This window comes from Castor canadensis, chromosome 7 (genome assembly GCF_047511655.1).
Source record: "Castor canadensis chromosome 7, mCasCan1.hap1v2, whole genome shotgun sequence".
Lineage (NCBI taxonomy): Eukaryota > Metazoa > Chordata > Mammalia > Rodentia > Castoridae > Castor > Castor canadensis.
This window is the reverse complement of record NC_133392.1, coordinates 139,717,645-139,744,025: the sequence shown is the minus strand read 5'-3', so window position 1 is coordinate 139,744,025 and position 26,381 is coordinate 139,717,645. Positions and strand designations below refer to the sequence as shown.

At 53.1% G+C, this 26,381-nt stretch overlaps 2 protein-coding genes and 1 long non-coding RNA gene across 17 annotated transcripts in view; 1 reads left to right on the top strand and 2 right to left on the bottom strand.

The window, feature by feature from the left end:
• Col16a1 (collagen type XVI alpha 1 chain) overlaps nt 1-2,399 on the bottom strand; it is a 48,664-nt gene extending 46,265 nt beyond the window's left edge. For all 3 annotated transcript variants that reach the window (XM_074080713.1, XM_074080714.1, XM_074080715.1), the window contains exons 1-2: nt 2,027-2,399; nt 408-514 (exon numbers count right to left, since the gene is read on the bottom strand). In XM_074080713.1, the coding sequence (XP_073936814.1) occupies nt 408-480 (73 nt within the window). In that variant the 5' untranslated portion in view covers nt 481-514; nt 2,027-2,399. The remainder of the gene's footprint in view (nt 1-407; nt 515-2,026) is intronic.
• On the top strand, nt 2,290-16,849 carry LOC141424989 (uncharacterized). 3 transcript variants are annotated; one of them, XR_012449998.1, is made up of 4 exons: nt 2,290-2,429; nt 11,460-11,661; nt 12,062-12,127; nt 14,991-16,849. It is a non-coding gene; the product is annotated as an uncharacterized lncRNA (long non-coding RNA). The 3 variants fall into 3 exon arrangements; XR_012449996.1 differs by lacking the exon at nt 2,290-2,429 and adding an exon at nt 8,083-9,821; XR_012449997.1 differs by lacking the exon at nt 11,460-11,661 and having other exon boundaries at nt 2,298-2,429.
• Nucleotides 16,850-19,963: 3,114 nt separating this feature from the next.
• The window catches only part of Adgrb2 (adhesion G protein-coupled receptor B2), a 36,420-nt gene continuing 30,002 nt past the window's right edge, over nt 19,964-26,381 (bottom strand). For 8 of the 11 annotated variants that reach the window (XM_074080717.1, XM_074080718.1, XM_074080716.1 and 5 more), the window contains 7 exons: nt 25,383-25,554; nt 24,947-25,042; nt 24,600-24,639; nt 23,341-23,960; nt 21,339-21,374; nt 20,938-21,036; nt 19,964-20,448 (listed from right to left, as the gene is read on the bottom strand). In XM_074080717.1, the coding sequence (XP_073936818.1) occupies nt 20,263-20,448; nt 20,938-21,036; nt 21,339-21,374; nt 23,341-23,960; nt 24,600-24,639; nt 24,947-25,042; nt 25,383-25,554 (1,249 nt within the window). In that variant the 3' untranslated portion in view covers nt 19,964-20,262. The remainder of the gene's footprint in view (nt 20,449-20,937; nt 21,037-21,338; nt 21,375-23,340; nt 23,961-24,599; nt 24,640-24,946; nt 25,043-25,382; nt 25,555-26,381) is intronic. The other 3 variants (XM_074080719.1, XM_074080724.1, XM_074080725.1) reach the window with 1 other exon arrangement.

Below are 26,381 nucleotides of genomic sequence, written 5' to 3'. Positions count from 1 at the left end.
GATAGAGTCTCTACCACAAAAAGTAGCAGAGAGGCTCCAGCAGCCTTCTGCAGGAAGAGCACAGGCACTGTTCTTCCCCACCCTGCCCATGCCAGCAAGGTATACAAGGATGGATTTTGTACTGAGGAAGGGGCCTGTACAGAGACCCAGGAGCAGGTACAGCTGCACAGAACCACTACAAGATGCAAATACGGAGGCCCATAGAGTCAGAAACACACAGATACTCTTCAGCTCACTCACACAGTCTCATGTGCAAACACCTCAGGCCACCCTGAACCCATCACCTAGACTCTCCCATAAATGCTCACATGACTAGCACATACCTGGACACATATATGCAAAGACTCCAGCCCCTCAGGGAGCCAGTTGCAAACCTGTGGTACTCTGACTTTTCTGTGTCATCTCACCTGTATTTGTCCCATGGCTGAAGGTAGCCCAGAGACCCAGCAGCCACAGGCCAGGAGCCCATGATACCCACATACTGGTCAAGAGGGGTCAGTCACAGCCACAGCACCTGAAAGCCAGAGACAGGGAAGGCAGGCTCCTGAATTCCCACAGCACAGCTCCATGCTCAGGCCAGCAGCACCAGCCTGTGGAGCCAAGACACTGGGTCTGGGATAGGAAGAGGTCTAGCCAGTCGTCAGTCCCTCTGAGAGACCCAACACAAGCCTGGGGCTAGGATCTGGGCAGGGGTAATAATCAAAATATTTAACCACCGGTATGGCACAGACACCCATCAGACAGAGCAGAATGCTGGCTGGAGTGTTGAAATAGGGCCCAGCCTCTGGCTGTGCCAATGGTAGTTGCTGGATTGAGGAGAAATCTAGGGGGTCCTAGAAGACCACAGAAGTTGGGAGAGTGAGGGGGCTTAAGACAGAGGCTATTTACCAGAACAGTTGGAAGCATCTCAATACTTTAACAACTGTGCACTATGCTGGCGTCCACCAGCCTGGTACCTGGCAGGCTGCATGGGCTCAGCACAGGCAGCCCTGCCAAGCGCCCACAAGGTCAGGGGCTAAAGATGGGCTGAGTCTCCTGGCAGGTATTGCAGGGTGGTGTGGGGGCCAAGGAAGCATCCCCTAGGGATACAGTGGGCAGACGATCAGGTCACAAGGGCTGAGAACCTTGTTGCCAATCTCCTTACTGATGGATGCTGGTCTTTTAGTTTTATTAAGCCCTGATGGATGGGCTCAGATAAATCAATGCAAGCTCAGCAAGCAGCCAGCAGAGCCATACATCATCTGGCCTCCCCCAGGACAGGCAGCTCATGAGTACACACACAGCCACGCGTGTGTCAGCCCAGCATATGCAGATGCACAGGCGCTAAGAGATACACACGGACACATGCGTACCAGTACATGCATAGAAACTTACCTGCACACAGGCATGGTTATGGACATGCCAGTTCACACATACACACATGCACCCAGCCAGCCCATGACCACCCCTCCAGGAGGTCTTCCTGTTGGGAGTTCTTATGCAAGTCTGACCTCATGCCTTCCAATGGAATCCTGTTTTCCCTCCCTTGGTCATGGATAGGAAATGAGAACACACAGGACCCCTTGCCCCAGTGTATGTGGAAGGATGGACTCCAGGCCACTTCTCCCTGGGATGGAACTGTGTTCCCGTCTATCCTAGTCACCCCCATCCTAGCAGTGTGCACATCCCACCTCTCAAACCCTACCCTGGCCTTCATTACTGCCAGCCAATGGAAGGGCTGCCAGCTGTGGGCGGCATGAGGGTGCATGTGGAGGCGTGAACATGGATGTGCTCCTGTTCTCTTCCGGTTCCCAAACCCTAGCCTCCACTGCGAAGGGCTACAGGGATAGAGGGAGAGACCCTTCCAAGGAGATGTCTGACTCCACATAAGCACAGACTTGAGAGTTTAGAGCTTACCCTGCTACTACAGTAAAGAAGAGCGAGGCCCAGAGAAGTTATGCTTCTTGCCCCAGGCCACACAGCAAGTCAGAGGCAGAAAGGGCCCTTCAGCCTGAGCAGGGAGACTGCCCAAACTATGCCCACTTACCGGTATCTGGATAGCCTCTCACTAAGCAAACCAGGGCGCCCCAGGGCAGCCCGCCAGGGGAAGCAGGGTCTGGGTTCCACCGGCCCCCTGGGGGTCCGCGATCTCTCCCTGCCAGCCGCGGATCCCCAGCTTCCCGGCGCCCGGAGCTCTCCCGGCTGAGTGCGCGCACGCCTGCCGGGACTGCCGGCCACTCGGGGCGGGGGGAGAGGGGCGGTTCCAGAGGGCTGGGGGCCTGCCAGGGCGGCTAATGGAACACAGCTGGGCCAGCCCGCCAGGCCAGAGGAGGAGGGAGGCCGGGAGGGGCGCGGTGGCGGCGACTGCAGAGGTGCTGGCCGACCGGACACACAGTGGCGCTCCTGGCCTGGCTCAGCGCCCGGGCCCGCCCCTCCTGCTACCCCGCCAGGTGAGCCAGGGGAGGGCGGGGGAGCAGCGAGGCGGGACCCTGCGTGCCCAGAGCTGTCCTGGAAGGGGCGCCTGCGGCGGGCAGGCAGGAGGCGTGGAGTTTGAAGGGCCTCCTCTGTGCCCCCCTTCCCTGGCTGGGCCCCCAGAAGACTGGGTGGGGGTGGGGGGGTGGGGACCCTCCTCCCGAGGCCCATGGAACCCTGTGACGTGGCTGCCGCCTAAGCCTCAGTGGTCAGCTTTTTCCAGTTCCTCAGCCTAGCATTCTCAGGCAGCAGTCTGTCCCTCTGTCTGCAGGGGGGGGGGCGGGGGGAGAAGAATCCCCCCACCTCTATTCCTGTGCTAAATTAACCCCTTCTGTCCTGGCCTCATTTCCAAAGAAGTGGAGCCCAGAGAATTCCTCCTTGCTGCATGAGGTTAGAAGGGTTCAGCCCCCGCCTCCAGGCTTGGGGTTTGTGGCATGGAATGTACTATTTAATTATGACTCTACATGTGCATCTGTAAGATGGGAGAGTGACAGTAGCTTTGTTAAAGGAAATTCAAGGAGTTCAAGTCTGTAAAAGTGCTTAGACACGGTCTGGCACAAAAGAGGAGAAATATTTGCTGCTGTTTTCATTATTGGGATCACTGGCAGAGAATGGAGTGGGGTGGTGTAGGGATGGGTGTAGAACTTGTCCACCAGGTTGCTTTGTATCCAGGAGGCAAAAAGGAATTGAGGTTGAGTGAAAAACTGTACTTGGGAGGAAGAAGGGATAGGGGAAGTTGACTGGGTGAACCCCCACCCCAGGAGTCCCCCCTGGAAGCAGCAAACAAATTTCTTGACACCAACGTTGGGGAGCCATAGAGAAATGAGCTCAAGAGTCCAGTGAATGTAGGCTGGATGTGGGGGTTGAAGGGAGAGCAACGGGAGTACCTCGAGTACCTCGCTTTTGGGGGTGGGCTTCCTGTTGAAACAGGCAGTACAGCTGTAGCCCTGTGGCTCCATCTAACCCAGGCAGGGGGAGGACAGGCCTGGGATTTCCCACCTCCAGCCCCAGAGAAGCTGAGTCAGTGGAAACCCCAGCTACACCACAGAGGCGCCCCACTGTGGTTCCTGCACTGAGCTGGGCCCAGATGTGGTGGTGGCAGTGGTGGGCCTGGGAAGTGCTGAGCTCAGCAGGCGGCAAAGGCAGGGGGTGGGGCTTTCAGAACCTCTGGGGGGAGGAGTGGGCAGATGAAGCTGGGCCTGCCCATGGAGTACTGCCTAGGGATGCACTCAGGAAAAGCAGGGAACACACACAGGTCAGGCTATGTTCTAAGAATTCCACATGTGCTATTCCACATGTCTTTCATCTTTACAGCAACCTGTGCGGCCACATTCTCTGGTCTCCCCATCTTGCTGATGAGAAAGAGAAACATAGGGACAATACAGCTTGCCCAAGATCACATCAGTACCCCCTGTGCCATCCTACCACGCCCACCCTTCCCCAGCTCATGCCCCAGGCATGGGGTGGCTGGCCCAGAGCAGCCAGACCCAGGGATACAGGAACCCGACAAGGGGGAATTCAGAGACCTTCCCATAGCACCCCAAGGAGGCTCACAAGATAACCAAGCCCGGGACACACCAGATCTACCATCATAGACACAGTCTAGAAATATGCCTTGTCTCTTCCGCTGACATATATGTGCACACAGTTATATATGTTTTCACACAGCACATTCCACATGCATGTATCAGCATTCATGTTCACGCAGACATGTGCACACACCACAGAGCACACCTCCTCCTAAATAGATACAGAAAGACACATATAGGCCTCACAGGACTATATCCCTGGACATACCCACACACAGACAACTAATAATTCTCAGAGCGCATGCAGTGCCTGTAATCTCAGCTATTTGGGAGGCTGAGGCAGAAGGATTGCAAGTTCAAGGCCAGCCTGGGCAATATAGTAGGACTCTGTCTCAAAATAAAGTAAAAATGGGCTGGGGAATGTTAATCCAATGGTAGAGTGCTTGCCAGTGTACATTAAACCCCGGGTTCACTCCCCAGCACCACAAAAAAAAAAAGAATGCATGTGTACAGCACTGTCTGAATTTGGATGTTCACAGTCACATGCAAGTACACAGACACAGATATGTACACAGACATATACATAGACATGTATCCACAGGCATAATTACTCAGACACGCAAGCAGAGATGTCTATGGATCTCATGCACATATATGTACACACAGACAGGTGACCACATGGACTCAGCTCCTATACAATCCTCAGACATGAACTTGGCTGCCATATGTATATGAATGTAAATACATACATGCAGCAATGCTGATGCATTCACATGCACTCAGCCCAGAAGGCCCTGCATGCCGGCAAGCAGGGTATCCCGTGGGGCTGGGCTCGGTGCCCTCACCCCAGATGGCATCGCCACGAGGTAATCAGTGCTGCTAATCGCCACCAGCTGCCCTGGAGCCCGCCTGCTGCTGCCGGGTGGGGCTAGCAAGGCCTCCTGGGCTTGGGGTAATAGGCCCAGATGTTGGCAGCGCTCAAGGGCCCTCCCATTACCCCAGCTGGCCACTGGGAATCCCCATCTGGCAGGGACAGCCCTAGGGGCTGGTAAAAGCCAAGATAGAGCCTGGTCCCAGGACAGATCCAGGAGCCCCCACACGTCCAAGCAGAGGTGGTCTGGATGTCCCAGGATTGTGAGGAGGTCGTAGATCCTATGTGCACACATGCACACCTAGGCCCTGGTATGGGTGCACACAGATACAGACACAGACATGTCACACATGATGGATTTCTCTTCACAGATCTGCTCCTCCCTGGCTTCCTCATCCTGGTAAATGCCACCATAATTCATTCAGACACTCAGGCTGAAAACCTAAGTTTAGTGTCTTCCTTTCCTCCACCTCCTCCTTCCAATCCTGTCACCTCTACCCCCAAACACAGGTCACATTATCTACTTCTCCCCACTTTCCCCTACTTCCATTGTCACCACCTTCGCCCAGGCCACCATCATTTTTGGAAGTTCATTGCAAGATCTCCCAACTGCTCTGCCCACTGCTCATAACTCATTTACCCCCATCCCAGCCTAGAAGCCAGGAAGATCCTTCCCAAGTTTTATCCATTGCTTTCTAATCATTATGCCTAGATTAAAACCCCAAATCTTTCCTTCATGATCTGGCCTCTGCCTTCTAGTCCTCCACCTCACCCCAAAGCCTGTGCCCCTCAGTCTGAATTTATCTCTTCCTGGAAGCATGTGCCCTTCATCTTTGCCAGGCTGGCTCTGTGATATTTAAGGCTCACCTCCTTATTTAGTCCCTCAGCATGGCTTTCCCTGACCTCCAGCTGCAGAGAAAACCCGTCACTCCCTATCCCATAGCCCTAGTGGAAATCTCTGCACAGTGTTAGTGTGTTGTCTCTCTGAAGTGACCCTGTCCACCGTTCCTACTGCCCAACAGCTGAGTCTGGTGCTTCACAGGCACTAACCAGCAAATAAGGTAAAAACACGTGTGTCCTCCCCATCCTGCACTCAGACTACACTCACTGGAGACATGACATAGGCACACATATGAAGGTGCATATGTGCACACGTGTGCACACACATGCACACTTCTGCATCAGGGAGGAGAGACCAGACAGGAGGACCAGGCACCTCTCTGCCTCCTTTAGCATCTACAGGCTCTCTGTCCTGTCTCTCTTCTCTTTCCTCCATGTCTGCACAACATCTCCAGCTCTCTAGCTCTTTTTTCTACTCCATTACTCTGTCCCACTCCCCAGATCCTTCTCACCATTGTTTCCAACACTGCAGCTCTATCCCTTTGTGTCTCTGGTCTCTGTCTCTGTTTCTCACATTGTCTATTTAGTTATGGCTCTATCTCTACCTCTGACTTCCAGACCACTGTTTCTTTCTGGATATCTCTCCCTACCTCCATCTGGCCATATCTCTGTCCCCAGGTCTGCACCTCTGGCTCTCTATCTTTCTCTCTCCACCCTCCTCTTCTCTCTCCTAAGTCATCACTGCCACAGCTGTCACCATGTCTCCACAGCTGTCTGCATTCCTGTAGCAGGGAGACCCATCTTTCACTGCTGGCTGGCAACCTTATGATCCTAGAGGGAGGGCCAACACTCTACTCTGCTAATGCCCACCTGCCCTGCAGGCCCTAGCAAGCCCATCAGGGACACCCTGAGCCCAACAACCTTTACCCGCTACCCAGACCAAGTCAGAGCATGCTGCTTCAAGTCACTCATGTTATCTGACACCTGGAGCTTCTGAAGAAGTAAGCCCAGACCCTGATGGGCACATCTGTGGATGTGGCAATGGCCACTGGAGGAGGGAGACACTCCAGGTATCCTGGGTCCCAGCTTGGTTGCCTCCTGGGGTCTGCCCATCTTTTCTGAGGGACCTGTAGAGAGGCAGCAGGTACAAAAGTCTTACCTCTACCCATTGTGTGACCTTGGGTCTCAGTCTGCATTGTATCCTAAAGGTAAACTAGGATCTCATCTTGAACTGTCTCACCTGGTGTCAATGTGACACCCCTCCTGGAGTAGGGGTGAGGGTGGTACACAGGCAGCTTAGAGGAACCCCAGGCTGGGCTGGCCCCAAGCCTTCCTCCAGGACCTGTCCCACCCTGCAAGGATCTCAACCTTTCAGGACAAGAGTTGGCTTCCCAAGGCCTTGGTGACATACTTTGTATATCTTACTGAAGCATCCTTCTGGCTACTAATCAACTCAAATCAGTCCTGCTGTGCTGTGTGACCTTGAACCTACCCTTAAGCCTCTCTGGGACTTAGTTTACTCACCTGTAAACATCAAATAGGATCTTAACATAGTGGCTAGGATGGGGACTCCATCTCTGGGATCACTGAGCTCAAATCCCACTTCTTGATTTACTTGTTGACAAATGACTGTACCTTCTGGAGTGAGCCTCGGTTTTCTGGTTGGTAAAATGGAGTTGTCCCTAACTCACAAGGAGTGAGGGTTACTGAGAGGGTACATGTAAAGTGCTGAGTGTAGTTCCTGGAACTCGATAAATGCTAGCTATTCCAGACATACAATGAGTGTGTGTAACCTCACCACCACAGTACACACGATCTGTTGGCTGTCTTCCCTCTCCTCCCAACATTTAGCTTTAAAGACTATCTTTGCCTTCCGTCCTACTTGGGAGTGGAGAAGGCAATTGGGACCCATCTTGGTGGGAGTTTGGGGGGGGGTGTGAATCTGAGCAGATGCTTGGAGGAGAGAGGGGTATACTCCGTTATTGGCCATTGACTCCTCAGAGCATCTGGTACCCGGCTAGACTGCAAGGCCCAGAAGGACTTGGCTACCCTTTCTCCCAGAGCCTAGGTGCTTTGTAAATACTTGCACATGAATGAAAGAGGGAGCCCAGCTCCTGAGGACAAATACCCTCCCTGAGATGCAAACCCAGCAGACTCCCGTGAAGCAGGCGTGGAGAAGAAGGGAGCCGCCAGGGACTTCCAGATTCTTTCTTTGCATGGGAGAGACTCAGACAGTTGGACTTGTAAATGTTTTAAAATCCTGGAATCTCTGGGTGGAGAGAAGCTTTGGCTACTGCCAGGCCCCACCTCATCCCAGCAGTGCCCAGGGCGGGGCTGGAGAGACCTGACAACCTGGCCAGCAAGACAGGCTACAGGAGTGAGACAGGGGAGGGGAACATTCAGGGTGTAAACCCAACTTTTTCACCAAGGCAAAAAATAAAATCAAAGATCAGAGAAGGTCTGATCCTGGCAGTGCTATTTCTTGGCTTTGTTCTCCCAGGTCAATTCCTTCACCTCTCTGAGCCACGGTTTCCATATCTGTCACATTGGATGCTAATAATAACACCTAATCAAATGAACTGTTGTGAGGATTAAATGAGATAACGTATACGACTAAACCATAGTAAACACTTGAAGATGTTGGCACTTTATGGGGGAGTCATGCCCTGTATCTCACACCCAGGTTCATCTCTGACATTTCCCTCTGTCTTCCCATTTCTCTATTTACACAGCTCAGTTTGTATAAGAGATCAGTGATATTTCTGACAAGTATAAGACAGTTTTTCTCCATGTAATACCATAATAATAACATAATGGATAAGAAATAAACCAACTGGAGCATCCACCAGCTTTGACAATGCAGAACAGGCATTGGGGACAAAAGAAGACAAATAGTTGGAAGGTGAAGGGATAGAACCTGGGATTCTGGGTTCAAGAATAGGATCTGCCTCAAAACATTTGACTTTTGGTGGCTCCCAGCCTTTTGGCAACCAGAGTAGGCTGAACTTGAGGATTCTTGAGCCCCTTCAATTCTTCAAGTTTGAGGGTCTTAAACCTCTAATGACCCAAACGTGTCCCCTCCTTGGGATGGGGAAAAGGGTTAGGTGAGTGAAAACTGTGTAAGGCCCAGGATGCCACCCCTTCTCCCAACACTGAGGCCCAATACATACCTCAGTTTACCAGGTATTCCAGATACATCCTAGTGCCCCACACCACCTTAGTTTCCCTCCAGGAGGGGATCTCACACCACACCCATTAATCCCCCTCTGAATTGGAGGAGGGGAGAAAAATGGGTGCCAGAGCTGGGACTGAACCAGCTACTGCTGCCTTTTAAAAAGTTATTTTAACCACAAGGACAGTACTAAATATGTACCACTACCACCCATTTTACAGGCAAATGAGCATAAACCCCGACATGAGCTCTTTACAGTGGGGAACAGGCTTCAAAGAAGCTAAGCAAGTGGCCACTAAGAGTCAGAGCTGGAATTTGACATGCAAGACTATCCCAGCACACTCTGCTGGGTGATGGACCCCTTCCTCCCTTTGGAACTCAGTTTCCTCATCTATAGAATGGGGGTATTTGCTCCAGAACCTTTAAGATCTCAGTCAGAGCTTTTTGTCCGGACCATGTCCCCACCCAGAAGCCTAAAACAGCCTGGTGAGCTTGAGCCCCAGAAAAGGGCAGGTGTAGACGTGACTGCCCAGCCAGGGTGGGACCCGCCAGCCAGACACACAAAAACAATCAAATAAATCAGGCCAAGGAACTCCTAATCCTTCCCGGCTGTGGCTATGGCTGCTACTGCTTGACGTGCTGGGAAGGGGGCACCGCATGACCAAGAGCACAGAGTCTGGCCAAGAAACTCGGAGTGATGCCCGGCCGTCATGGCGGCCTCCGCTCCCGTGGGGAGAGCGGGGAAAGGCCCTCTGGACTGGTGACTCAGGCCTCCCTGACCCCCGCCTGGGTGGGCACGTTCTGGCGCCTCGGCCTATTTTTAGATAGGCTCCAGGCCTGAGCACAGAGCAACAGGGAAGGGAGGCTCCGTACAGGCGCAAGAGTCTGACCAGCTCCTCCCTCTCGGGGCTCCAGCCCCAGGCCCTCCAGCCGTCCACCCAGAAAAGGATGGAAGCACGTGAGGCGGGGGTATCATTACTTGCGCAGGGGGTGCGACGCAGGCCCAGAGACGGGTCCCCTTTTCCCCTCCCTCGAGGCCTGGCAGTTCCAGAGAGCTGGGCGCGGCCTCCCGAGAAACCACCTCTGTTAAGTGGGGCCAGGAACCTCCCGATTCGGGATGGCCGCCTATTGGACTGAAGGCCAGGACGGGAAGGACTTGGGCGACTGAGGGGGTCAGGGCGGGAGAGGGGACCCTGCTGCCGGGTTGCGGGATCCTGACTCCACCCGATCGTCAGCCACGCCCCTAGCCTCATCTTGCCACGCCTCGGAACGCCTCGGTCCACTCCACTAGCGGAGGAGCCTTCACTGACTTCATCCTAGGCCCCACCTCCTACTTGGCCCCGCCCAGCCCTGGACAGCCTTCCATCCGGTCCCAAAGACCAGAGTCTGGATGCATGGGACGGGGTGGGTAGGGAAGGGCAGACGTGAGGGGCTCCGGGTCAGGAAAAAGGAGGGCCTCGTGGGTGGAGGATGGGAGGGCGAAACCAGCTGTTACTAGAAGCCTCTAATCTTCAGGACGTATCTGCAGAAGCCAAGCAAGGTTGAAGGCTGGAGGTGCTAAGGCATTTCTGAGCACGGAACAACCTTGTATAGATAGGCACGGGGAGGCACAGGGTGGCACTTGGGCAGAGGTCTCTAGACTGATGCCCCTACCATGGAGCCCCAAAGACTGAGGCCACAGTCCTGAGGAGTCGGGACAACTGAACATAAAGTGCTCTCGTGGCGAGTTCTGGGACCGGCGTTTGGAGAGGTCCAAGTCAAGGGCCTTCCTTTTGAGAATGAGGGGTAGAGGATGGGAGGTGGAGCCCGTTCTCCCGGCACCATCTAGTGGGAAGTTTGGGAATCGCGGAGTGTAGAGGTAGGGTGGGGAGAGGGGCCCCAGCACCTGGAATCTTTCCTCTCCCTGATGTCCCACCTGTGCATACACAGGACCCCCTTCTGCTCTGTGTTCTCATGTCTGGGATTTACCCAGACAGAAACAGGAGCCATTCTCACACTCAACCCTCCTCTGCCAGTGCCAGGTCCTATGCCTGGTTCTTCATGATTATTTTGGGAACCTGCCTTCTCTTTATTCCAGCCACTGGTTCCTGAAACCCCTGGCACCTGCCGTCCCTGCCTCTGATCTTCCTCTGTGCCTCATCTGTCCTTCACAGATGTCACTCTCAATTAAAATATTTCCATGGCTTCTCATGGTCCAGATAAACTCCAAACCTTGACTTGGGACTTAGGACTCTCTCAACCCCCACACAACTCCTGTGCCCTAGTCACTCTCACCAGCTCTTTCTGCCTTCCATCAGTCGAAACAGCGTCAGTTCTCCCTTTTCCTAGAGCACTCTCCCTGGCCTAATCCTTGCCATTTTGGGGGCTCAGTTTGGCAGAAACTCCTCTCCTGATCCTGGTGTGAATTAGGTGCCTCTTCCAAGCACTCCCAGCCCCCAGTGTATCCCTGTCCTTCACAGAGTAGTTCCTGCCTGGGTCTCTTATCTGCCCAGTCACTCTGGAAGCAGTACAGCTTATTGAGATATTAATTGCTTTGCTCCCTTGTATTCCCCCCCCCCACTTCCACACTGGTAGCCAAGGCCTTTGATTTTCCTAGCCTCAGGGAACTGTGCTGGGCTGAACACAAAAGCTGCTTGAAGTCTGATGGCTCATCCTGACTTTTGAAAATGCTAACCTTCTGGAAGCAACTGTGCTAGATGTTCCCAAGAAACAAGGAGAAGAGGACAGAGGAGAGATAGCAACTAGTTGTACAGGGAGCAGAAGTGGGATCCTGTGAGTGGACCCCACTGCCCTCCCTGGTAAGTGACAGGAGCTATAGGGATGGGTGGTAATGCGCCTGGGTAGCCTGGAACCCAAGCACTGGGATACTAGCCTCAGTTTCCCAAAGTAGCAGGGGAACAGCTGAGTCACTGAACCTCAAGAAACCACATGGACTAGGACAACAGGATCTCTGTGGGACCAAAGTGAGCAAGGTCAGGAGGTACCTCCTCCGTGCTTAGGATCAGGTGGGAGCATCAGGTCCCTCACAAACCTATGGGCCAGTGATGGTTGAGGTGGAATTTTCTCCCAGTCCATAGGAAAGGGCTTAGAATGAGTCAGATTGGAGCTGGTTTAAAGAGAATATAGAAACAGGGTGTTTCTTGTTTGGGTGCCAAGATTCCTACCTGCAACACCTGTCTCTGTACATCTCCAATACAGAGCTGAGAACACGTGTGCCTCATTCAGAACTATATCCTCAGGACCCAGCATGACACCTGATACACAGTAAGTGCTCAAAATGTATTTGTTGAATTCATTTTAATGTGTGTGTTCACTAGGTAGCTTCATAAATCCTTCTAAAATTCAAGTTGGTTTCAGTGGTTCCCCCTTAGCCTTCAGATGCACAGCCCCCAAGGCCCACTAGGATCAACAGCCCACCTTTCTCCCTCCCAGCCTCATCTCTGTAACCCATCCTCCACTTATGCTCCTCTCCAGCCAGACAGCATTATTTGCATTTCCCCAAACTTGCCAGGCTTCTGCGCCTTTGCTTATGTGGCACCCTCTGCCTGAAGTGCCCTTTCCCCTTTCTCTGCCCGTTGAGCTTTCAATTAGTCTTCTAAGCTTAGCATAAGTGTCTCCTTTGCTGTCTTCCCTGACACTCTCCCCACAAGGGAGAGGAGACACCTCCTGCTCTAGAGCCTATTGCTCATGCCCATGTCTGCCTCCCTCTTCCCCAGGCTCGGTTTCCTGGAGTCTCTGGCATAGCGAGTCCTCAGTGTCCAGCGTAGTGCCAGGACACATCATAGGTTCTCCCCAAGTGCTCACTGTTCACTGAGCTGCAGCTCTGGGTCTCCATGAACTCAAGGGGTGACCTCAAGCATCCTCTCCCTTCTGGGCCTCCGTTTTCCTTCTGCACAATGGAGGGAGTGGAATTCAGTGGTCTCTAGGGACCCTCGGTTGAGCTCGGAAGTGATGGCATGTAAAACCCACTCACGTGTGTGCCCTGCAGGCCAGCTAAAGCGGAGCATGCTCAGATGTGCAGTTGCACAGTGTCATGCACAGACACCTGGGAGCAAGCCCGTGACTAAACAGCTGCGTGCGATCCCCACATAAAAGTATATGTGGCCTCTGGATGCAGACGTTCTGTCCTCCCATCACCCTTCCCCAGTCAGCCACTGGCCTTGACAGTGAAAAATTCAGAAACAGTCAGGGCTTCTGGTCCAACAGCAAGTTAATATTCAAGGAATGAGCCTTCTGCAATATGCATGCCCTGAGGCTGGTGTCCCTATGGGGCTCCCCCTTTCTCAGGCCTGCACAAGCATCAGCCTCCCATCCCACTAACCCCAGGCACAGACAGACACTTTGGCGGGGAGCAAGGCCCAGACTCTCAGCAACATTTGCTTCCTGGACACTCCCCTCCCAATGTCTCCTCATTCATTCATTCACTCATTCATTCAGCAATGTCTGTTAAAGTTCCTATCATGTGCCAGGCAACAGCATGTATATAAGTAAATTATGGCCCTGTTCTGTCCTCAGGGGCTCACAGTCCAGTGGGGGAGACAGACAAGCAAGAAATAAGTGATACAATTTCAGATCAAGAGAAAATAGTACTGTGGAAGGATTAAAATAATGTGGTTTAAAAAAATGATTCAGAGAAGACAAGAGGTAGCCAAGGTCTTTCTGGGGAGCACTGGAGCAACAATCAAAAGAGCAGGAGCCAGCAAGGCAGGAAACCAGGGAGAGACAGCAAATGCAACTGCCCTGGGTGAAGAGAACCTTGAGATGAGTGTGAGGAGCAGACGAAGGCATGTGGCTGCAGCTCAGTCAGCGGGGAGAATTAGAGCAAAGGCTGGGTGTGGCTCAAGTGGTAGAGCACTTGCCTAGCAGCCTTAACTTCATGCAAAGAGCAATCAAAGGCCCGTGGAAGGAAAATCCCTTTCCCCAGCCTCTCCACCTTGGCACCTTCTTAGAGACTCTATATTCCTTATGTTTATGTTGTCTGTGTCCCACCCAAGGTCCAGCACAGACATTATTTACTGACTGATCGAGTCAAGTTCTCCTGATTCAAGGCTTGACTCAATGGCTCAGAAGTGGGTCAGCTGGGTGTCTGAGTTCTTAGTCAGCTCAGAATGGGGGTCATCTGGACCAGATGAAAACATGTATGTGCCCCGCCCTTTGAGAGGAGTCTGGCGTTCCCAAACATAATTCATAATGGAAATTGTACTATTCCATGACACATAGTACTTACATGTGTGCTGAAGTGAATACATCTTTTTGGATTTTTAATAGTAAAATTATGGATAAATTCATCTAAGCAGAATTCTGCTTAGATGAGTGTGCACAGGTGTTGTTGCTGACTTGCTTGTGTCCCAAGCTGGACTCAGACTTTCCATCAGGTCACCCGGTGCTAGATGTCAGGGCTTGTCCAATTGTTCCCTCATGACATGACGTTGGCTCCAGGAGCCTAGTCCACCACTTGATCCACAGTATTGATAAGAATTAAGCAGAGCTGAGCCTAGCCCAGACTTGAAGTAGGCCCTGTGGTCCCTCCAGCCTCCCTTTCCCTGCCCAGCTGGGCTCTAATTCTCTATGCTCACCACTCCCCCCAAGCCCCCTCCAGCACCTAGAGATAAAGCATTTCAGGATCTTCGTGGGGGCTCCACAGCATCACAGACACACTAGAAACTAAGGAAGGACCTAAAAAGCCTGAGCCTGCACAGCCCGTGGACTCTGCGTCTCAAGGCTGTACTCACTTCTGTCTTACAGTGGTATACTTCACAGGTTCCCTCTACCTCTCACAACTGCTTTGTGTACAGACCTGAAGGGAATTAGATTCTGTCCCCAGCAGGAAGAAAAGCTGACCTCCCCTCCCCACCTTATAGGCCTTCCCAGGGACAGAGCTCTGGGAAACTCAGACAAAGCAAGGGGAATGGATGCTGGGCGGCTCAGGGCAGCACCCTCCCATGCAAACTAGTTTCCCCAAGCCAACTCCAAGCTGAGCTCTGCCTCCACTGGGCTCCAGAGCCCACCCCCAGTGCATGCAGTGAGTGGGAAGTGACAAATGAGCCTGAGGAAGTGGGAGGGGCTGGTGATCAATAGCATTAACATAGTGCCCAAATTAAATATTGACTTTCTTGGTTGACTCTAGGGATGCCTGGATTGATGGCTGGAACCATGCAGTGCCACCACAGGAGAGGGGGACATACCAACCTGGACCAGGCCCTGTGGGAGAGGGCTCTCCTCTGCTCTCGCCTGCTCAGGAGTAGGGTGTGGCTGGGGTACTGTGCTTGTATCTCCATCTTGCTCCAGAGAGCTTCCACATGGAGCCGAATTTCCTGCTTTCAGAAGGTCTTAGAGTCCAGGCTTTGTTGAGTGTGTCCCCCCACCCCCTACATACCCTTTCAGGAGCTGTGACTGGCTTGAAGCCCAGCAAATGAGCAGAATCAATCTCTGCAATAATACCATTACTGGGCCTCAGGACCCTGCCTCCCAGGTTAGTAGAGTTGGTCATTTTGGGTCTTGTCATTATGTAGGATCTGTGGAGGGAGTAAGGACACCCTCCTCACCTTCAGCGCCTACTGCAGGTCCTGAATTTTCTCTCTCCCTTTTCAAAGCTCCACTTGAAGACTTGTCTATTCTTTTATTCCTTCACCTCCCACTCACTCCAATCCCACTCCAATCAGCTTCCTGCCAGGTCAGTGACTCTAGCCCAGGCCCCTCCCAAGCCCCAGCCCTGTATGTCCAACCACCTACTTTCCTCCATTGTATTAAAGTTAACATGCCCAAGGTCAAATTCATCATTGTCTTTCCCAAAGCTGGCCTTCTTTCTGTGCCCCTAAGCCAATGGCATGGCCATCCATCAGGGGGAAGACAGAAGCCCAAGAGTCAGCCTCCGCTATGGCCAGTCCAAATGAGGACCTGACTCCCTTCCCCCTCAGAAGTATCCCTCTACATCTCCTATGGACAGTCTCTTTGCGGGTCTCTGTAGCCACCCTCACTCTTCAGTGCCCTCCCAACTCATTTCAATCCGGAGAAATCCTGTTAATATATAAATTTCATCATGCCAGGCCTTTGCTCAACCCTTTCCTTGGCTTCCCACTAGTCTTAATGTCCCAAACCCTCAAGGGGGTCTCCCCTGCCCTAGGCATTTCACATGTCTTGAGGGCCTGAGAGGGTGATGATTTTCCTAGCGTAGTTGGGAGAAGGAATATGGAAGTGGGGGGTACTGGCCCTAGAAAAACCCATTTGTGGGCCCCATATAGCTACCAGGGTGAGCATGAGAAGCATGGAGGGAAATGAATCCAAAGAGGCAGAAGTCAGCAGCATCCTGCCCCAGGTCCTCCCTCGGGCCACCCAGGCCACCTAATTTCCTTTTAATTGGTGCCTAATGGAAATGAATTAAACACAATTGAGTTTTAATGTGTGTGTTTGAGTGCCAACCCCAACTTGCTTTCCTTCTCCCAGGGCCTGGGGCTGCAGGTGGGAAGGAAGAAGACAGGCTGAGGGAGTTTGGGTAGTAGATTCACCGTTCCCCTAGCCCTGCAGCAGTTGATACCATCCCACAGGTGTCCTTAGGATCTTCTACTTCCCACAGCCCCTCTGTGCCCACCTGCACCCTGGAACATCTAGATTCCAGGAGCACTGACTTGGAACCTCCAAGCAGGGACTGTGCTGGGAGCTTTCCATACAGCACCTCTTAGGATCACAATGAAATAGGTCATGGCAAGGTGCTTCCTTTTCACAGAAGACACTGCTCAAAAGCAGTGTTGTCCAGTGTGGTGGCCACCAGCCACACGTGGGTACTGAGCACAGGCAAGATGGTAAGATGGTATTGAGATGTGTTGTATGCATAATACACATGAGATTTCATGGATTTAGTATGAAAAAAAGAATGCAAACTATCTTGCTAATTTTTTATATTGATTATATACTGAAATGGTATGTTTAATATATTGGGTTAAATATATTATTAAAATTAATTTTGATTTTTTTAAACTTAAAAAAAATGGCTACAGGAAAATCTTAAATATATCGTTTACATTGTGTTTTTGTGGACATCCCCAGAGCCTAGTCTCATGAAGGTAAGGCATGGTCTGCTCACCCAGGACCCAAGGAGAGGCAAAGAGAGGCTGCAGCTGAGTTTGGGCCTTGCAGGCTTGCCTCCTTGTCTCTTGGGAGAAGACGAGCCCATTTTCAGCACCCTGGACAGCATCCCACCTGGGGTCTAGCGATAGTGCCAAGGCCCAAGGAGGAAGAACTTTAAGAGCAGATAATGCCTACAATATGCTCCTCAATAATTTTTTTTACATACTAGGTAAGTATTCTACCACTGAGTCACACCCCCAGCTGGTAGAATGCTTGCCTAGCATGTACAAGGCCCTGGGTTCAATCACCAGCACCCCCCCAAAAAAAAAACTCCCCAAGAATCATTTTCAGTTTTGTTTTGATACCCAGTGAGGAAGGCTTGGGAGAGATTATTATTATCCCCATTTTGCAGATGAGGAAACCTAGGCTCAGCGAGCTCTGTGCATTCTACCCTTTCACTCAGTAGAGCTCCACTGATAGTACTACACATGGCACCACACATAGTAGTAGCCATTCTGCATGATCAGCACAGCAGTGACAGTGTGCACCCAGGCTGTGGCACCCAGTATGCCAGTGAGTAGCAACTGCTAAGCTGGGGCTTCAGGAACAGCATCGCAGAGGGGGCTTCCTGGGCTGAGTCTGGAAGCATGAAGGGGTTTGCCAGTTCAGGAGGAGAGAGTTCAAACAAAAAGAAAGATGTGTGTAAGAGAGGGTCCAGCGAGAAGCAGGCCAGGGCCATATAACCAAGGGCCTTGACTTCTAGGCTTATTCTAGGATCTATGGAAGGCATATGAGCTGGGCAGCAGCCAGATCTGCATTTTGGAAAAGTTACACGTGAGTCATGTGCACAAAGGACTGAAGGCCGAGAAAATAAGGTCAGAATGGTGAGAGATTCAAGCCCAGGAAAGAAATAGCAAATTGTCAGCCCAAACGGGGAGACTTTCAGGCCAAGGATAAGAAAACCCATGTGTCCAAAGGCACATGGCAAGTCATTGTCTAGCGGAGCAGGGACTGCAGGGTAGGCAGAAAAGTTCAGTCTTGACCACAGAAGTGATAGGTCTCAAAGCTGTCAGGAACCTCTACTGGCAGCTGTGGCCACAGATAGAGCAGAATCAACAAAGTGGACACTCAACTTCCTCCCCACTCAGATGCAAAGCAGGAAACTGTGAGAAGGGAGGGAAGCCCACACTGAAGCTCAACCCCAGAAAGCCCCAAACAGTGGAGCCCAGGGCTGGGGAGGAGGGAATGGGAGCATAGGGAAAGGCACTAGGAAGTCTGCTAGGTGGTGACAGGGGGCAGTTCAAAGAAATGCCTGGCCAGGATATGGGGTAGGATCTGTTGGCACAAGGTCAGAAGAAGGGGCTTTGTTTAGGCAAACCTATCACCCCCTTCTAGGAATAAGCCCTGTTTTGGAGCCTGCTTCCCCTACCTCTCTACCAGATTCCTGAGGGAGCTGCCAATCACAGTGCCTGGGGCCAATCAGAGCTCCTCCTTCCTTGGGGATTTTCTACTTGGAAAGATTTTTCCCCTCTGGGTAAAGTAATGGTGAGAGCTGTAAGGAGGAAGCCTGGTGAGCCCAGGGGATGAGGATGCCTGCCTGAAAAAATAAAGACCTGCCAGCCACACACACAGAGATCAAGCCAGGAAGAGATGGAACATCCTCTGACTCTGGGCCCATCACCCCAGGCTGGCCCCACACACTCATGGCTGTCCTTGCCCTGCACGCACTCATGAGTGAACAAAGTTCCCAGTGGCTAGCTGGCTGGTAGATCTTGCCCATTCTTGGCCACATCTCTGTATACAAGCTATGAGAGGTTAGAAAAGTCTTGTCCCCTCTCTGAGCCTGTTTCCTCATCTGTAAAATAGGGTAGTGACAACATCGACCTGGAAGAATTGGATGATGAGGCAGTGCCTGGGTGAGTGCTTTGTACAACTAAATACTGGGGCCATCTGAGGGGAGGGAGGTGGAAAAGAAGCTTTGTCCTCAGTGGACTCTGCTCATGTGCCTCTTCTGACCAGGGCCCACTGCAGGCAGGATTCAAATGTGACTCAGGAAGCCTGTGCCATCAAGTTCTACAAAACTCCAAAGGGGCTGCATCCCCTTTGCTAGGCCCCTCAAGGAGACTGTCAGCTGGGATAGCCCACCTTGCTGGTCAGGCCCTTTTCCTTTGCACCGCCCCCCCCCCCAAGCTCCTACAGCAGCTTATTCCTCTCTTAGCTCTCCAAGGGCCTGGGTCTGTGTCTCAGAGTAGGAGGGCCCAGAGATGGGCATGCTGCTAAATGATGAGGCCAGCAGCAGCCATGGCCCTACTAACTGTGCCCCTGCTGTAGTTGTTACCTGCCTATGGGAGCACCACTGCAAGACATTTCTACCTGCTGACCCTCTTCCTGGGTGCCCTGAAACTCAGGCAGCAATGAGGCTTGGAGCCCTGACCAAAGTAGCTTGGCTTCTGTACTCCACCCTCTCTGAACCCTGGCCCAGACTGACACCTGAGGCTCGACCACAACCCAACTCCCTGCAGTCAGGAAGGTCAAGCCCAAGAAGCTGAGCTGAAGTACCACCTCTACCAAGCCTGGCTTGAAGTCCTAGCCTCTGACTGTGACCTTTATTTCAGCAAGTCATTTTCCATCTCTAGCCTCATTTTCTAGCCACAAAAAGGGACAAACTAAAACCTTCCAGCAAGGATGTTGTGAGGGAGTAGAGGTCATGTGCGTGAAGCTCCTAGCACTCACATGACCCCACCCCTCACAACTCAGTCTAGGCAGTGTGCTCCTGCACCCCAGTGAATGGCAGCCACCAGCCAGTCAGACACAAGGGGTTCCGTCCCACATTCTCCATCTTCTTCCCCAGCCCAGACAGGGAATAGAATGTGTGCAAGGTCACCTAGGGAGTCAGGGGCAAAGATGAGAGCAGAGCCAACCCAGGCTAGGACTGGCCTGACTCCATCACACAATCTGATGAGAATAAGGAGGAGCAAAGTCAGGGTTCCAGGGCTGGGCCTTTACCTGGGGCAACCAAACAGCTTTGCAACCAAATCCACAGAGTGAAGTTTATTCCCAACAAAGTTTCCCTCCCCCCTCCCCAGCCCGGGACAGGGACAGACAGACTGGGGCAAAGATGAGGCTCTGGTGGGTGGCTGAGGGGCCTCTAAGAAACGAGGAGGGGCCCTGGCCTCCAGGCCATGCCATGTCTGGCTCCCCCGCCCAGCTGAGTCCTCTGCACCTCCTGCCCAGCCTCGGGAGGGGGAGGGGCGCTGGCTCCTGGGTAGTTCCAAAGTGGAGTGTGAAAATAGAGAGATATATATTTCTGTGCAGTGGGCAGTCCGGCGTGGCACTCACACCTCTGTCTGGAAGTCGCCATCTGGCGGTTCTGTGGGCTCCCAGGCTGCTGCCCGGTGCAGGGCCAGCCGTTCTCGGGGCTTGGGGGGCAGTGAGCCCAGTGTCATAGATTTGAAGGTGCTCCAGCTCTGATGCCGCCGATGTTGGGACAGGCCAGGACGCTCTCCAGGGCTGGGCTTCTCCTGTGGAAGGAGCCAGAAGAGCCCATGATGATGGGTCAGTACCCTTCACCCATTGTACAGAACAAATGGAGAAGACCCCAAGAAGGCCAGGACTGCCCAACGTTACAGATCAGTTAGGTGTCAAAAGAGAATTCAGATACAGGTTTGCCTGGCTCCAGCACTGGGGCTCTTGAACCCTGTGCTGAGTGGCCCCCTAAGACCATATCCCTGTCTGCCCACCCTCGCTCCTGATCCTGATAGACCCGTAAATGCCAAGCCACATTCCCACCCCTATGTAGTCCCAGAACTGTTGCTCATGCAATGGGTATGTCTTTGGTGTGGCAGGGTGAGGCAGGGGAGGAGGGCAGGAGGGCAGGAATCCCTCAGAGTCCACTTCTCCTGTTTGGCTGCCCTGCCTGAGGACACACTCCATTGCTTCTCCTTCTGCCATGGGGTCCGACCTCAGGGGCCAACCTCCAGGCCCTGAACTACAGGCAAGGGAGCCCTCACCTTGGCCGAGGACTGGCTGCGGTAGCGGTCAAAGGTGTGGAACTTCTGGTTGAGCTCGTGGTAGAGTTCCGAGTGTCGTTTCCGGGTGTGCATCACCTTCTAGGAGCCACCGGGTGTCAGAGGAGTGTTCCCCTAGGGCAGCACGGTTGTCCCCCCTGCCGAGGGCACTCAGCATCCTGGGCTCCACATCCCTGCATTTTGCTGGCCCCTCTGGGACAAAGCTGGCTCTATCTTCAACCCAGAGCCAAAAGCTTGGGCAGGAGGAAATAGTGGGGAAGATCCCACAAAAACCACAGGCTCAGAGGCTTGGGGTCAGGCTCTGAAATGGGGCTTGGACCACTTTTAGGACTGGCTCCTCCAAGGTCAGATGCCCCTCCCTCGGACATATACACAGTACTTACCTCAAAATCCAGGTCTGAATACCGTAACTTCTTTCGCTGGGAGAAAGCAGTGGGGAAGCAATGAAGGAGAAGAAAGCTTTCACCACAGGCAGGACTTCAGAGACAGGACACCAGGGCTCCTGGTGCTCAGACTCTGATGTACCTTCCCCCAGCCCAGGCCCTGGGGTTGGGAACCTTATGGGGCAAGGGCACAGGCACAAGAGCAGAGGGCTGTAATGCACACTTTACAAGCACGAGCAGACACACGATCACACACACGGATGTCCATACACAGGTTGTGGGGCACACCTCCACATGGGATCACAAAGCCAACTCATGTTCTCTGTGCCTGGATTCCACTTTCTATCTTGCCCCATTCTGCCCCATTCTCTCTACCAGGCCCAGGCTCCCCTCTCCCTGGAACCCCTTATCTGTCCTGCAAACACAGAGATTTGGGCCTTTAGAAACCTTCCTTTGACCCTGCCTTGCCTCTTTTCCTGCCAAACCAGATCCTGCCTCCCTGGCTTCCATGCCTCCTCATGCCTGTCCTGACTCTCACTTGCCAAGGCCATTTTCAAGGTTCCAACAAGCTCTACGACATCCAGTGCAACTCAAGAAGGAGACCTTAGAGTATCAGAATGTTGGCACTGGGAGGACTCTGAGATCAAGGCCACCTTTCCCAGGTTAAGTGGGGAAATGAAGCCCAGAGAGGGAAAGGGACTTGCCATTTGGTGACACTAGACCATGATGTGATTTCCCAAGCCCCAAGTAGTGGTGGCACATTCACCACCACTGGCCCCTGACACTGCTGTCCTGGTTTTCTCACTGCCTTGCCCACTGTGCCTCCACCACCCTCTCAGGCTTCCCTACCACTAGGCTGTCATGCTCTGCCTTGGACCTTCCCCTGTGTGTGTCCTCCTCACCCCTGGCCATGTCTTTCTTTCTGGAAGCAGTAGGATGTCACTCCATTCCCGATGCCCCACAGGCACTGCAAATACAGCTTGTGTTGCAAACCTGTGCCTATGTCTCCACCACCATCCATCACAGTTGCCCACACAATTCTGGACGTCATCCTTGACCCCTCAAAATGCTGCCACATTTATTGCTACCTCCCACACAATGAGCCTGACACTGGCCCCTCCTCATCTGCTCAATCATGGGCAAGTGTCCACAAAACAAAACCTGCCACCCCTCTTCAACACTGGTGTCACCTTTTCTGTGTTTGTCATGCCATCCTTTTTTTTTTGCCATCTGTGACAAGAGCAAGCACCAAATGTTCAAGAAACATTTTAGGAGAAAATCTAAACTTGCAGCCCCTCTAGCTGCTAACTTAATTTTCTGTATGTGGAGGATAGAGAGCAGATATCTAAGGCTGACCATGAGTAGCCAATCATGTCTGAGCTGTGACTCCAGCTTCTTTCCTTAACCATATCCCCCCTGCAGACCTCCAATTAGAATTCTAGAATGTTCTAGAGTTCAACATGGGTTACTACCACCTGCTTCTTCCCAGAGATCCTCTGCAGGAAACAGGGCAGAGGGAAGGAGAACATCAAGAGAAAACACACAGGTAGAAATACAGGACGCTGACATTTTCTCAGGAAGAGGCCATGAACAATACATGGGACTGATTTCAGGGATGATAACAGTAGCAACCAATTTTCTAGGACTTTCTACTTGCTCCACAAAGAAATAAACGATTTACATCATTCAAGCCTCCAAATAATCCTGCAAAGTGACTACTGTCACCCCAAAATAGGCATCAGGGCACGAGTGAATGGGTTGAGAAGGGCATCAGCACTGCATGAAGCCCCAGTCCATTTGGCAGTTCAGATACACCAGAATTTCCTCGGCTGTTATGAGCCCCAGCAGAGGGAGAAATACGGTGTGTATGCTACCAGTGACGGGCTGAACATGCTGCTTTAGGGTTGCCCACAGTATCACTTCCTGACTGCGGCCTGTGACTTAAATATGGTCTCAGGTGCACAGTGGGCAGACCTTCTCCCCATGCCCTACAGCCCCTCACCTCCAGGGAGCCCAGCTTCATGGTAGAGCCGGGCACGGTACGGGGCATGGTCCGGCTGCGCTCCCCTGGCTCGGGCACTTGGCGGGCGCTGGGTGTCGGTGGTGGTGGTTGGAAGGTCATCCCATAGGGGTTCTGTAGAGACCCGTAGGCAGGTCCCATCCCAAGGCCCGAATGGTCCATGGAGAGGAAGCTGGGGTAGCCTTCAGTGTGGGCCACTGTCTTGGCAGCCCGCCGGGGGGTCCCCTCGGGTCGGGCCCTCAGGGCCTCCTCACTCCCTGTGCCCCCACCACCAGGCTGCAGGCTCAAAGTCCGCCGGGGCAGCACCATGTAGTCCCCCTCGGAGCCTGGCTCAGTTGGCCGCAGCCATGTGAGGTCCAGCTGCCGCAGGCCACCCTCCCCACACATATACACAGGGTTGGTTTCCTGGGGAGGTGGTGGCTCCCCCAGGCCTGGTGAGGCTGCCATGGGCACCAGAATGTTCCCAGGCAGCGGTGAAAAGCTGAGGCCACCCTCAGGACCCACGAGGCAGGACTTGGGCTCCTCATCCTCGTCCAGGGACAGGCGGGACAGTGTGCCTGTGATGGTGGACGGGTTGCAAGTGTTGACCTCCTTGAACAGAACTGGGGCAGGAATGGAAAGGGGAGATGAGTCTTGAGGCGGAGTCCCCAGATACCTTTTCCCAAGCAGGGCAGATAGCAGGCCCCTCAGCTTGAACAGGGAGAGAAACTGAGTCCAGATGGTTGGTACTCTCTCACATACCACAGGCAATAGGAAGAGAACAGAGGGAGGCAGGGTAGGAAGCAAAGCCAAAGCCCAGCTTCCAGTGCCCTGGTGCATGTCCTGACTCTACCCCATAGCCTAAAAGGTCAAAGGGCCTTGCTCCTCCCCACTCCTGGTTCTCCCAGCATGACCCCAGAAGACAAGACTGAAAGGAGACTCTGGTTAGAGTCATGGAAATGATACAATAATATAATAGCCAATATATGCCAAGGCTCCTGCTGTGTCCTTAATTGATGCAGGCCCTAAGCCTCCCCACTTTCCCTGGGACAATGGCATTCTCTCCTTACAGGTGTGTTAACTGAGGTTCAGAGAAGGTGTTTAATAAGCAGCATTCACAGCCTGAATCCAACTCAGGCCTGTCTGATGCCAAAGCTAGACTCCAGCAGTCTGGCCTCCATCAGGGTATCCCATGACAGGACTTGGGTCCACCTTCTTACCCATCCCTAGTGCCATTCTCAGCTTTACCCCAGTAGACTCACCTGTTTGACAAGCCAGATCCACATCCTTTTCAAAGTCTGACTATAGGCGGAGAAGGAGAGAGGTGGGCAGAGGAAGAATCAATGTATCAGAGTGGGAGCAGGTGCAGGTCCTTCCCTACCACCTCTGCTCAGTCCTCCTGCCAGGGGTGCTGCCCAGGACATACTGCCTAACAGAGCCCCACAGGACAGGTGGGAAAACTGAATGAGGGAAGAACTTGCCAATGCCACCCCGTTGTCCGTGGCAGAGCCTGAATCAAACCTCTTGTCCCTCCCTGTCATGGATGGGGAAGATGAGTAGCTTAGGGCAGAGGATGGGGATATGGGAATGCTCAGACCTCCTCACTCACCAGGATCTGCAGCTGCCCATTCTTACATGAGTCGGGGGAGTCTTCACTCTCATCGGTCCGACACACACCCATCTGGCACTTCACCACATCCTGGACCTGGGACCAGAGGGCACCTACTGGGCTTGTGACCAGCTGCAGGGCCCCGACCATAGCTGGCTATACCTCCCATCCCAGGCCCCAGGCAGATGTGGAAGGAAAGACACACATCCAACCTGAAGGTGCGGACACCTAGGTTGGACTATAAGGGAGAAGGGGCCCCAGGAGGCCAGGAAGCCAAGGGCAAGGCCACACAGGCTACCAGCATCCACACCGAGGGCTGCCCCCTGTGGTCTGAAGCACCCTGGTCACCCTCAAACTTCCTGGTCCACGCAGCAGGGAGAAGCCAGAGACCAGCACAGTGTGGCAGACAGGCAGAGGTGGAAGAGGCCCAGCCCACCTCTCGGCGCAAGAAGCAGTGCACAGCGGTGATGACAAAGCCTTGCGCAGAGTTGAAGACAGCAAAGAGGGCCTGGAAGAGGACGGAGCGGCGGTCTGTCATGGCCAGGACAGCAGACATCCATGTGAGTGCCAGGAGGGGCAGCACGACGCAGGAGCTCCAGAGTGAGGCCCTGAGGGAACAGTGGCACAGGGTCTGTCAGGGTGACACTCCACAAGTGGCAGGAGCCCAGGCCTCCATTCAGCTTTGGGACTCGTAGGGCCCAAAATTGTAGGACCTCCTCAAGCACAGAGGGGCTGAGGAGCTGGAGCCAGAAAAACAGAGAAACAGACAGAGAGTGGAGAAGTGCGGGGCTAGAGCAGGAACCAGGAGAGTTGGGAAAGACAGACATATAGACACAAGAGGACTGAGCCAGAGCACAGGCAGTGTCAGGGGACAGGGAGGTAGAAAGGGACACGGGAGGGAAGTGAAGCAGACCAGTGCAGACATGGTGAGTTTCAGGCCCAACTTGCACAGAATCACCCAGAAAGCTTTGAAAAAATGCACAGGCCTGGGTCACATACCCAAATTCCAACTAGGTAGGTTGGGGAGAAGAGGAGAGGAACAGGGACAAAGAGAGACACCAGTGTGAGAGAGCATGAGACAGAGATACCCAGACAGAAAGATTAAACAGGCAGAGCATGTTTAATCTCTGCGGAGGATGCCAGAACAGAAATCCTTGGGGGAGAAGACGGGGCCAGGACCAGTGAGGAGGAAGCCATCCCCCCAGCTCTCCACAGAGGAGGTGACCGCTGCCAATGGCTGCTCAGCATCATAGGCAGAAGGATCATAGCTGGGGTCAAGGCCAAATCCACATATATCTGACCTCCTTGCAAGAGGGAGGCCAGAGAAAAAAGGCATATGAGCCCTGGCCCCCAGGCTGCTCCACCCCCCACCCCACATACTATAGCCCACTATAGGACAAAAGATGGAAGGGCTGCCTTGCCCTACTGGGCTGGA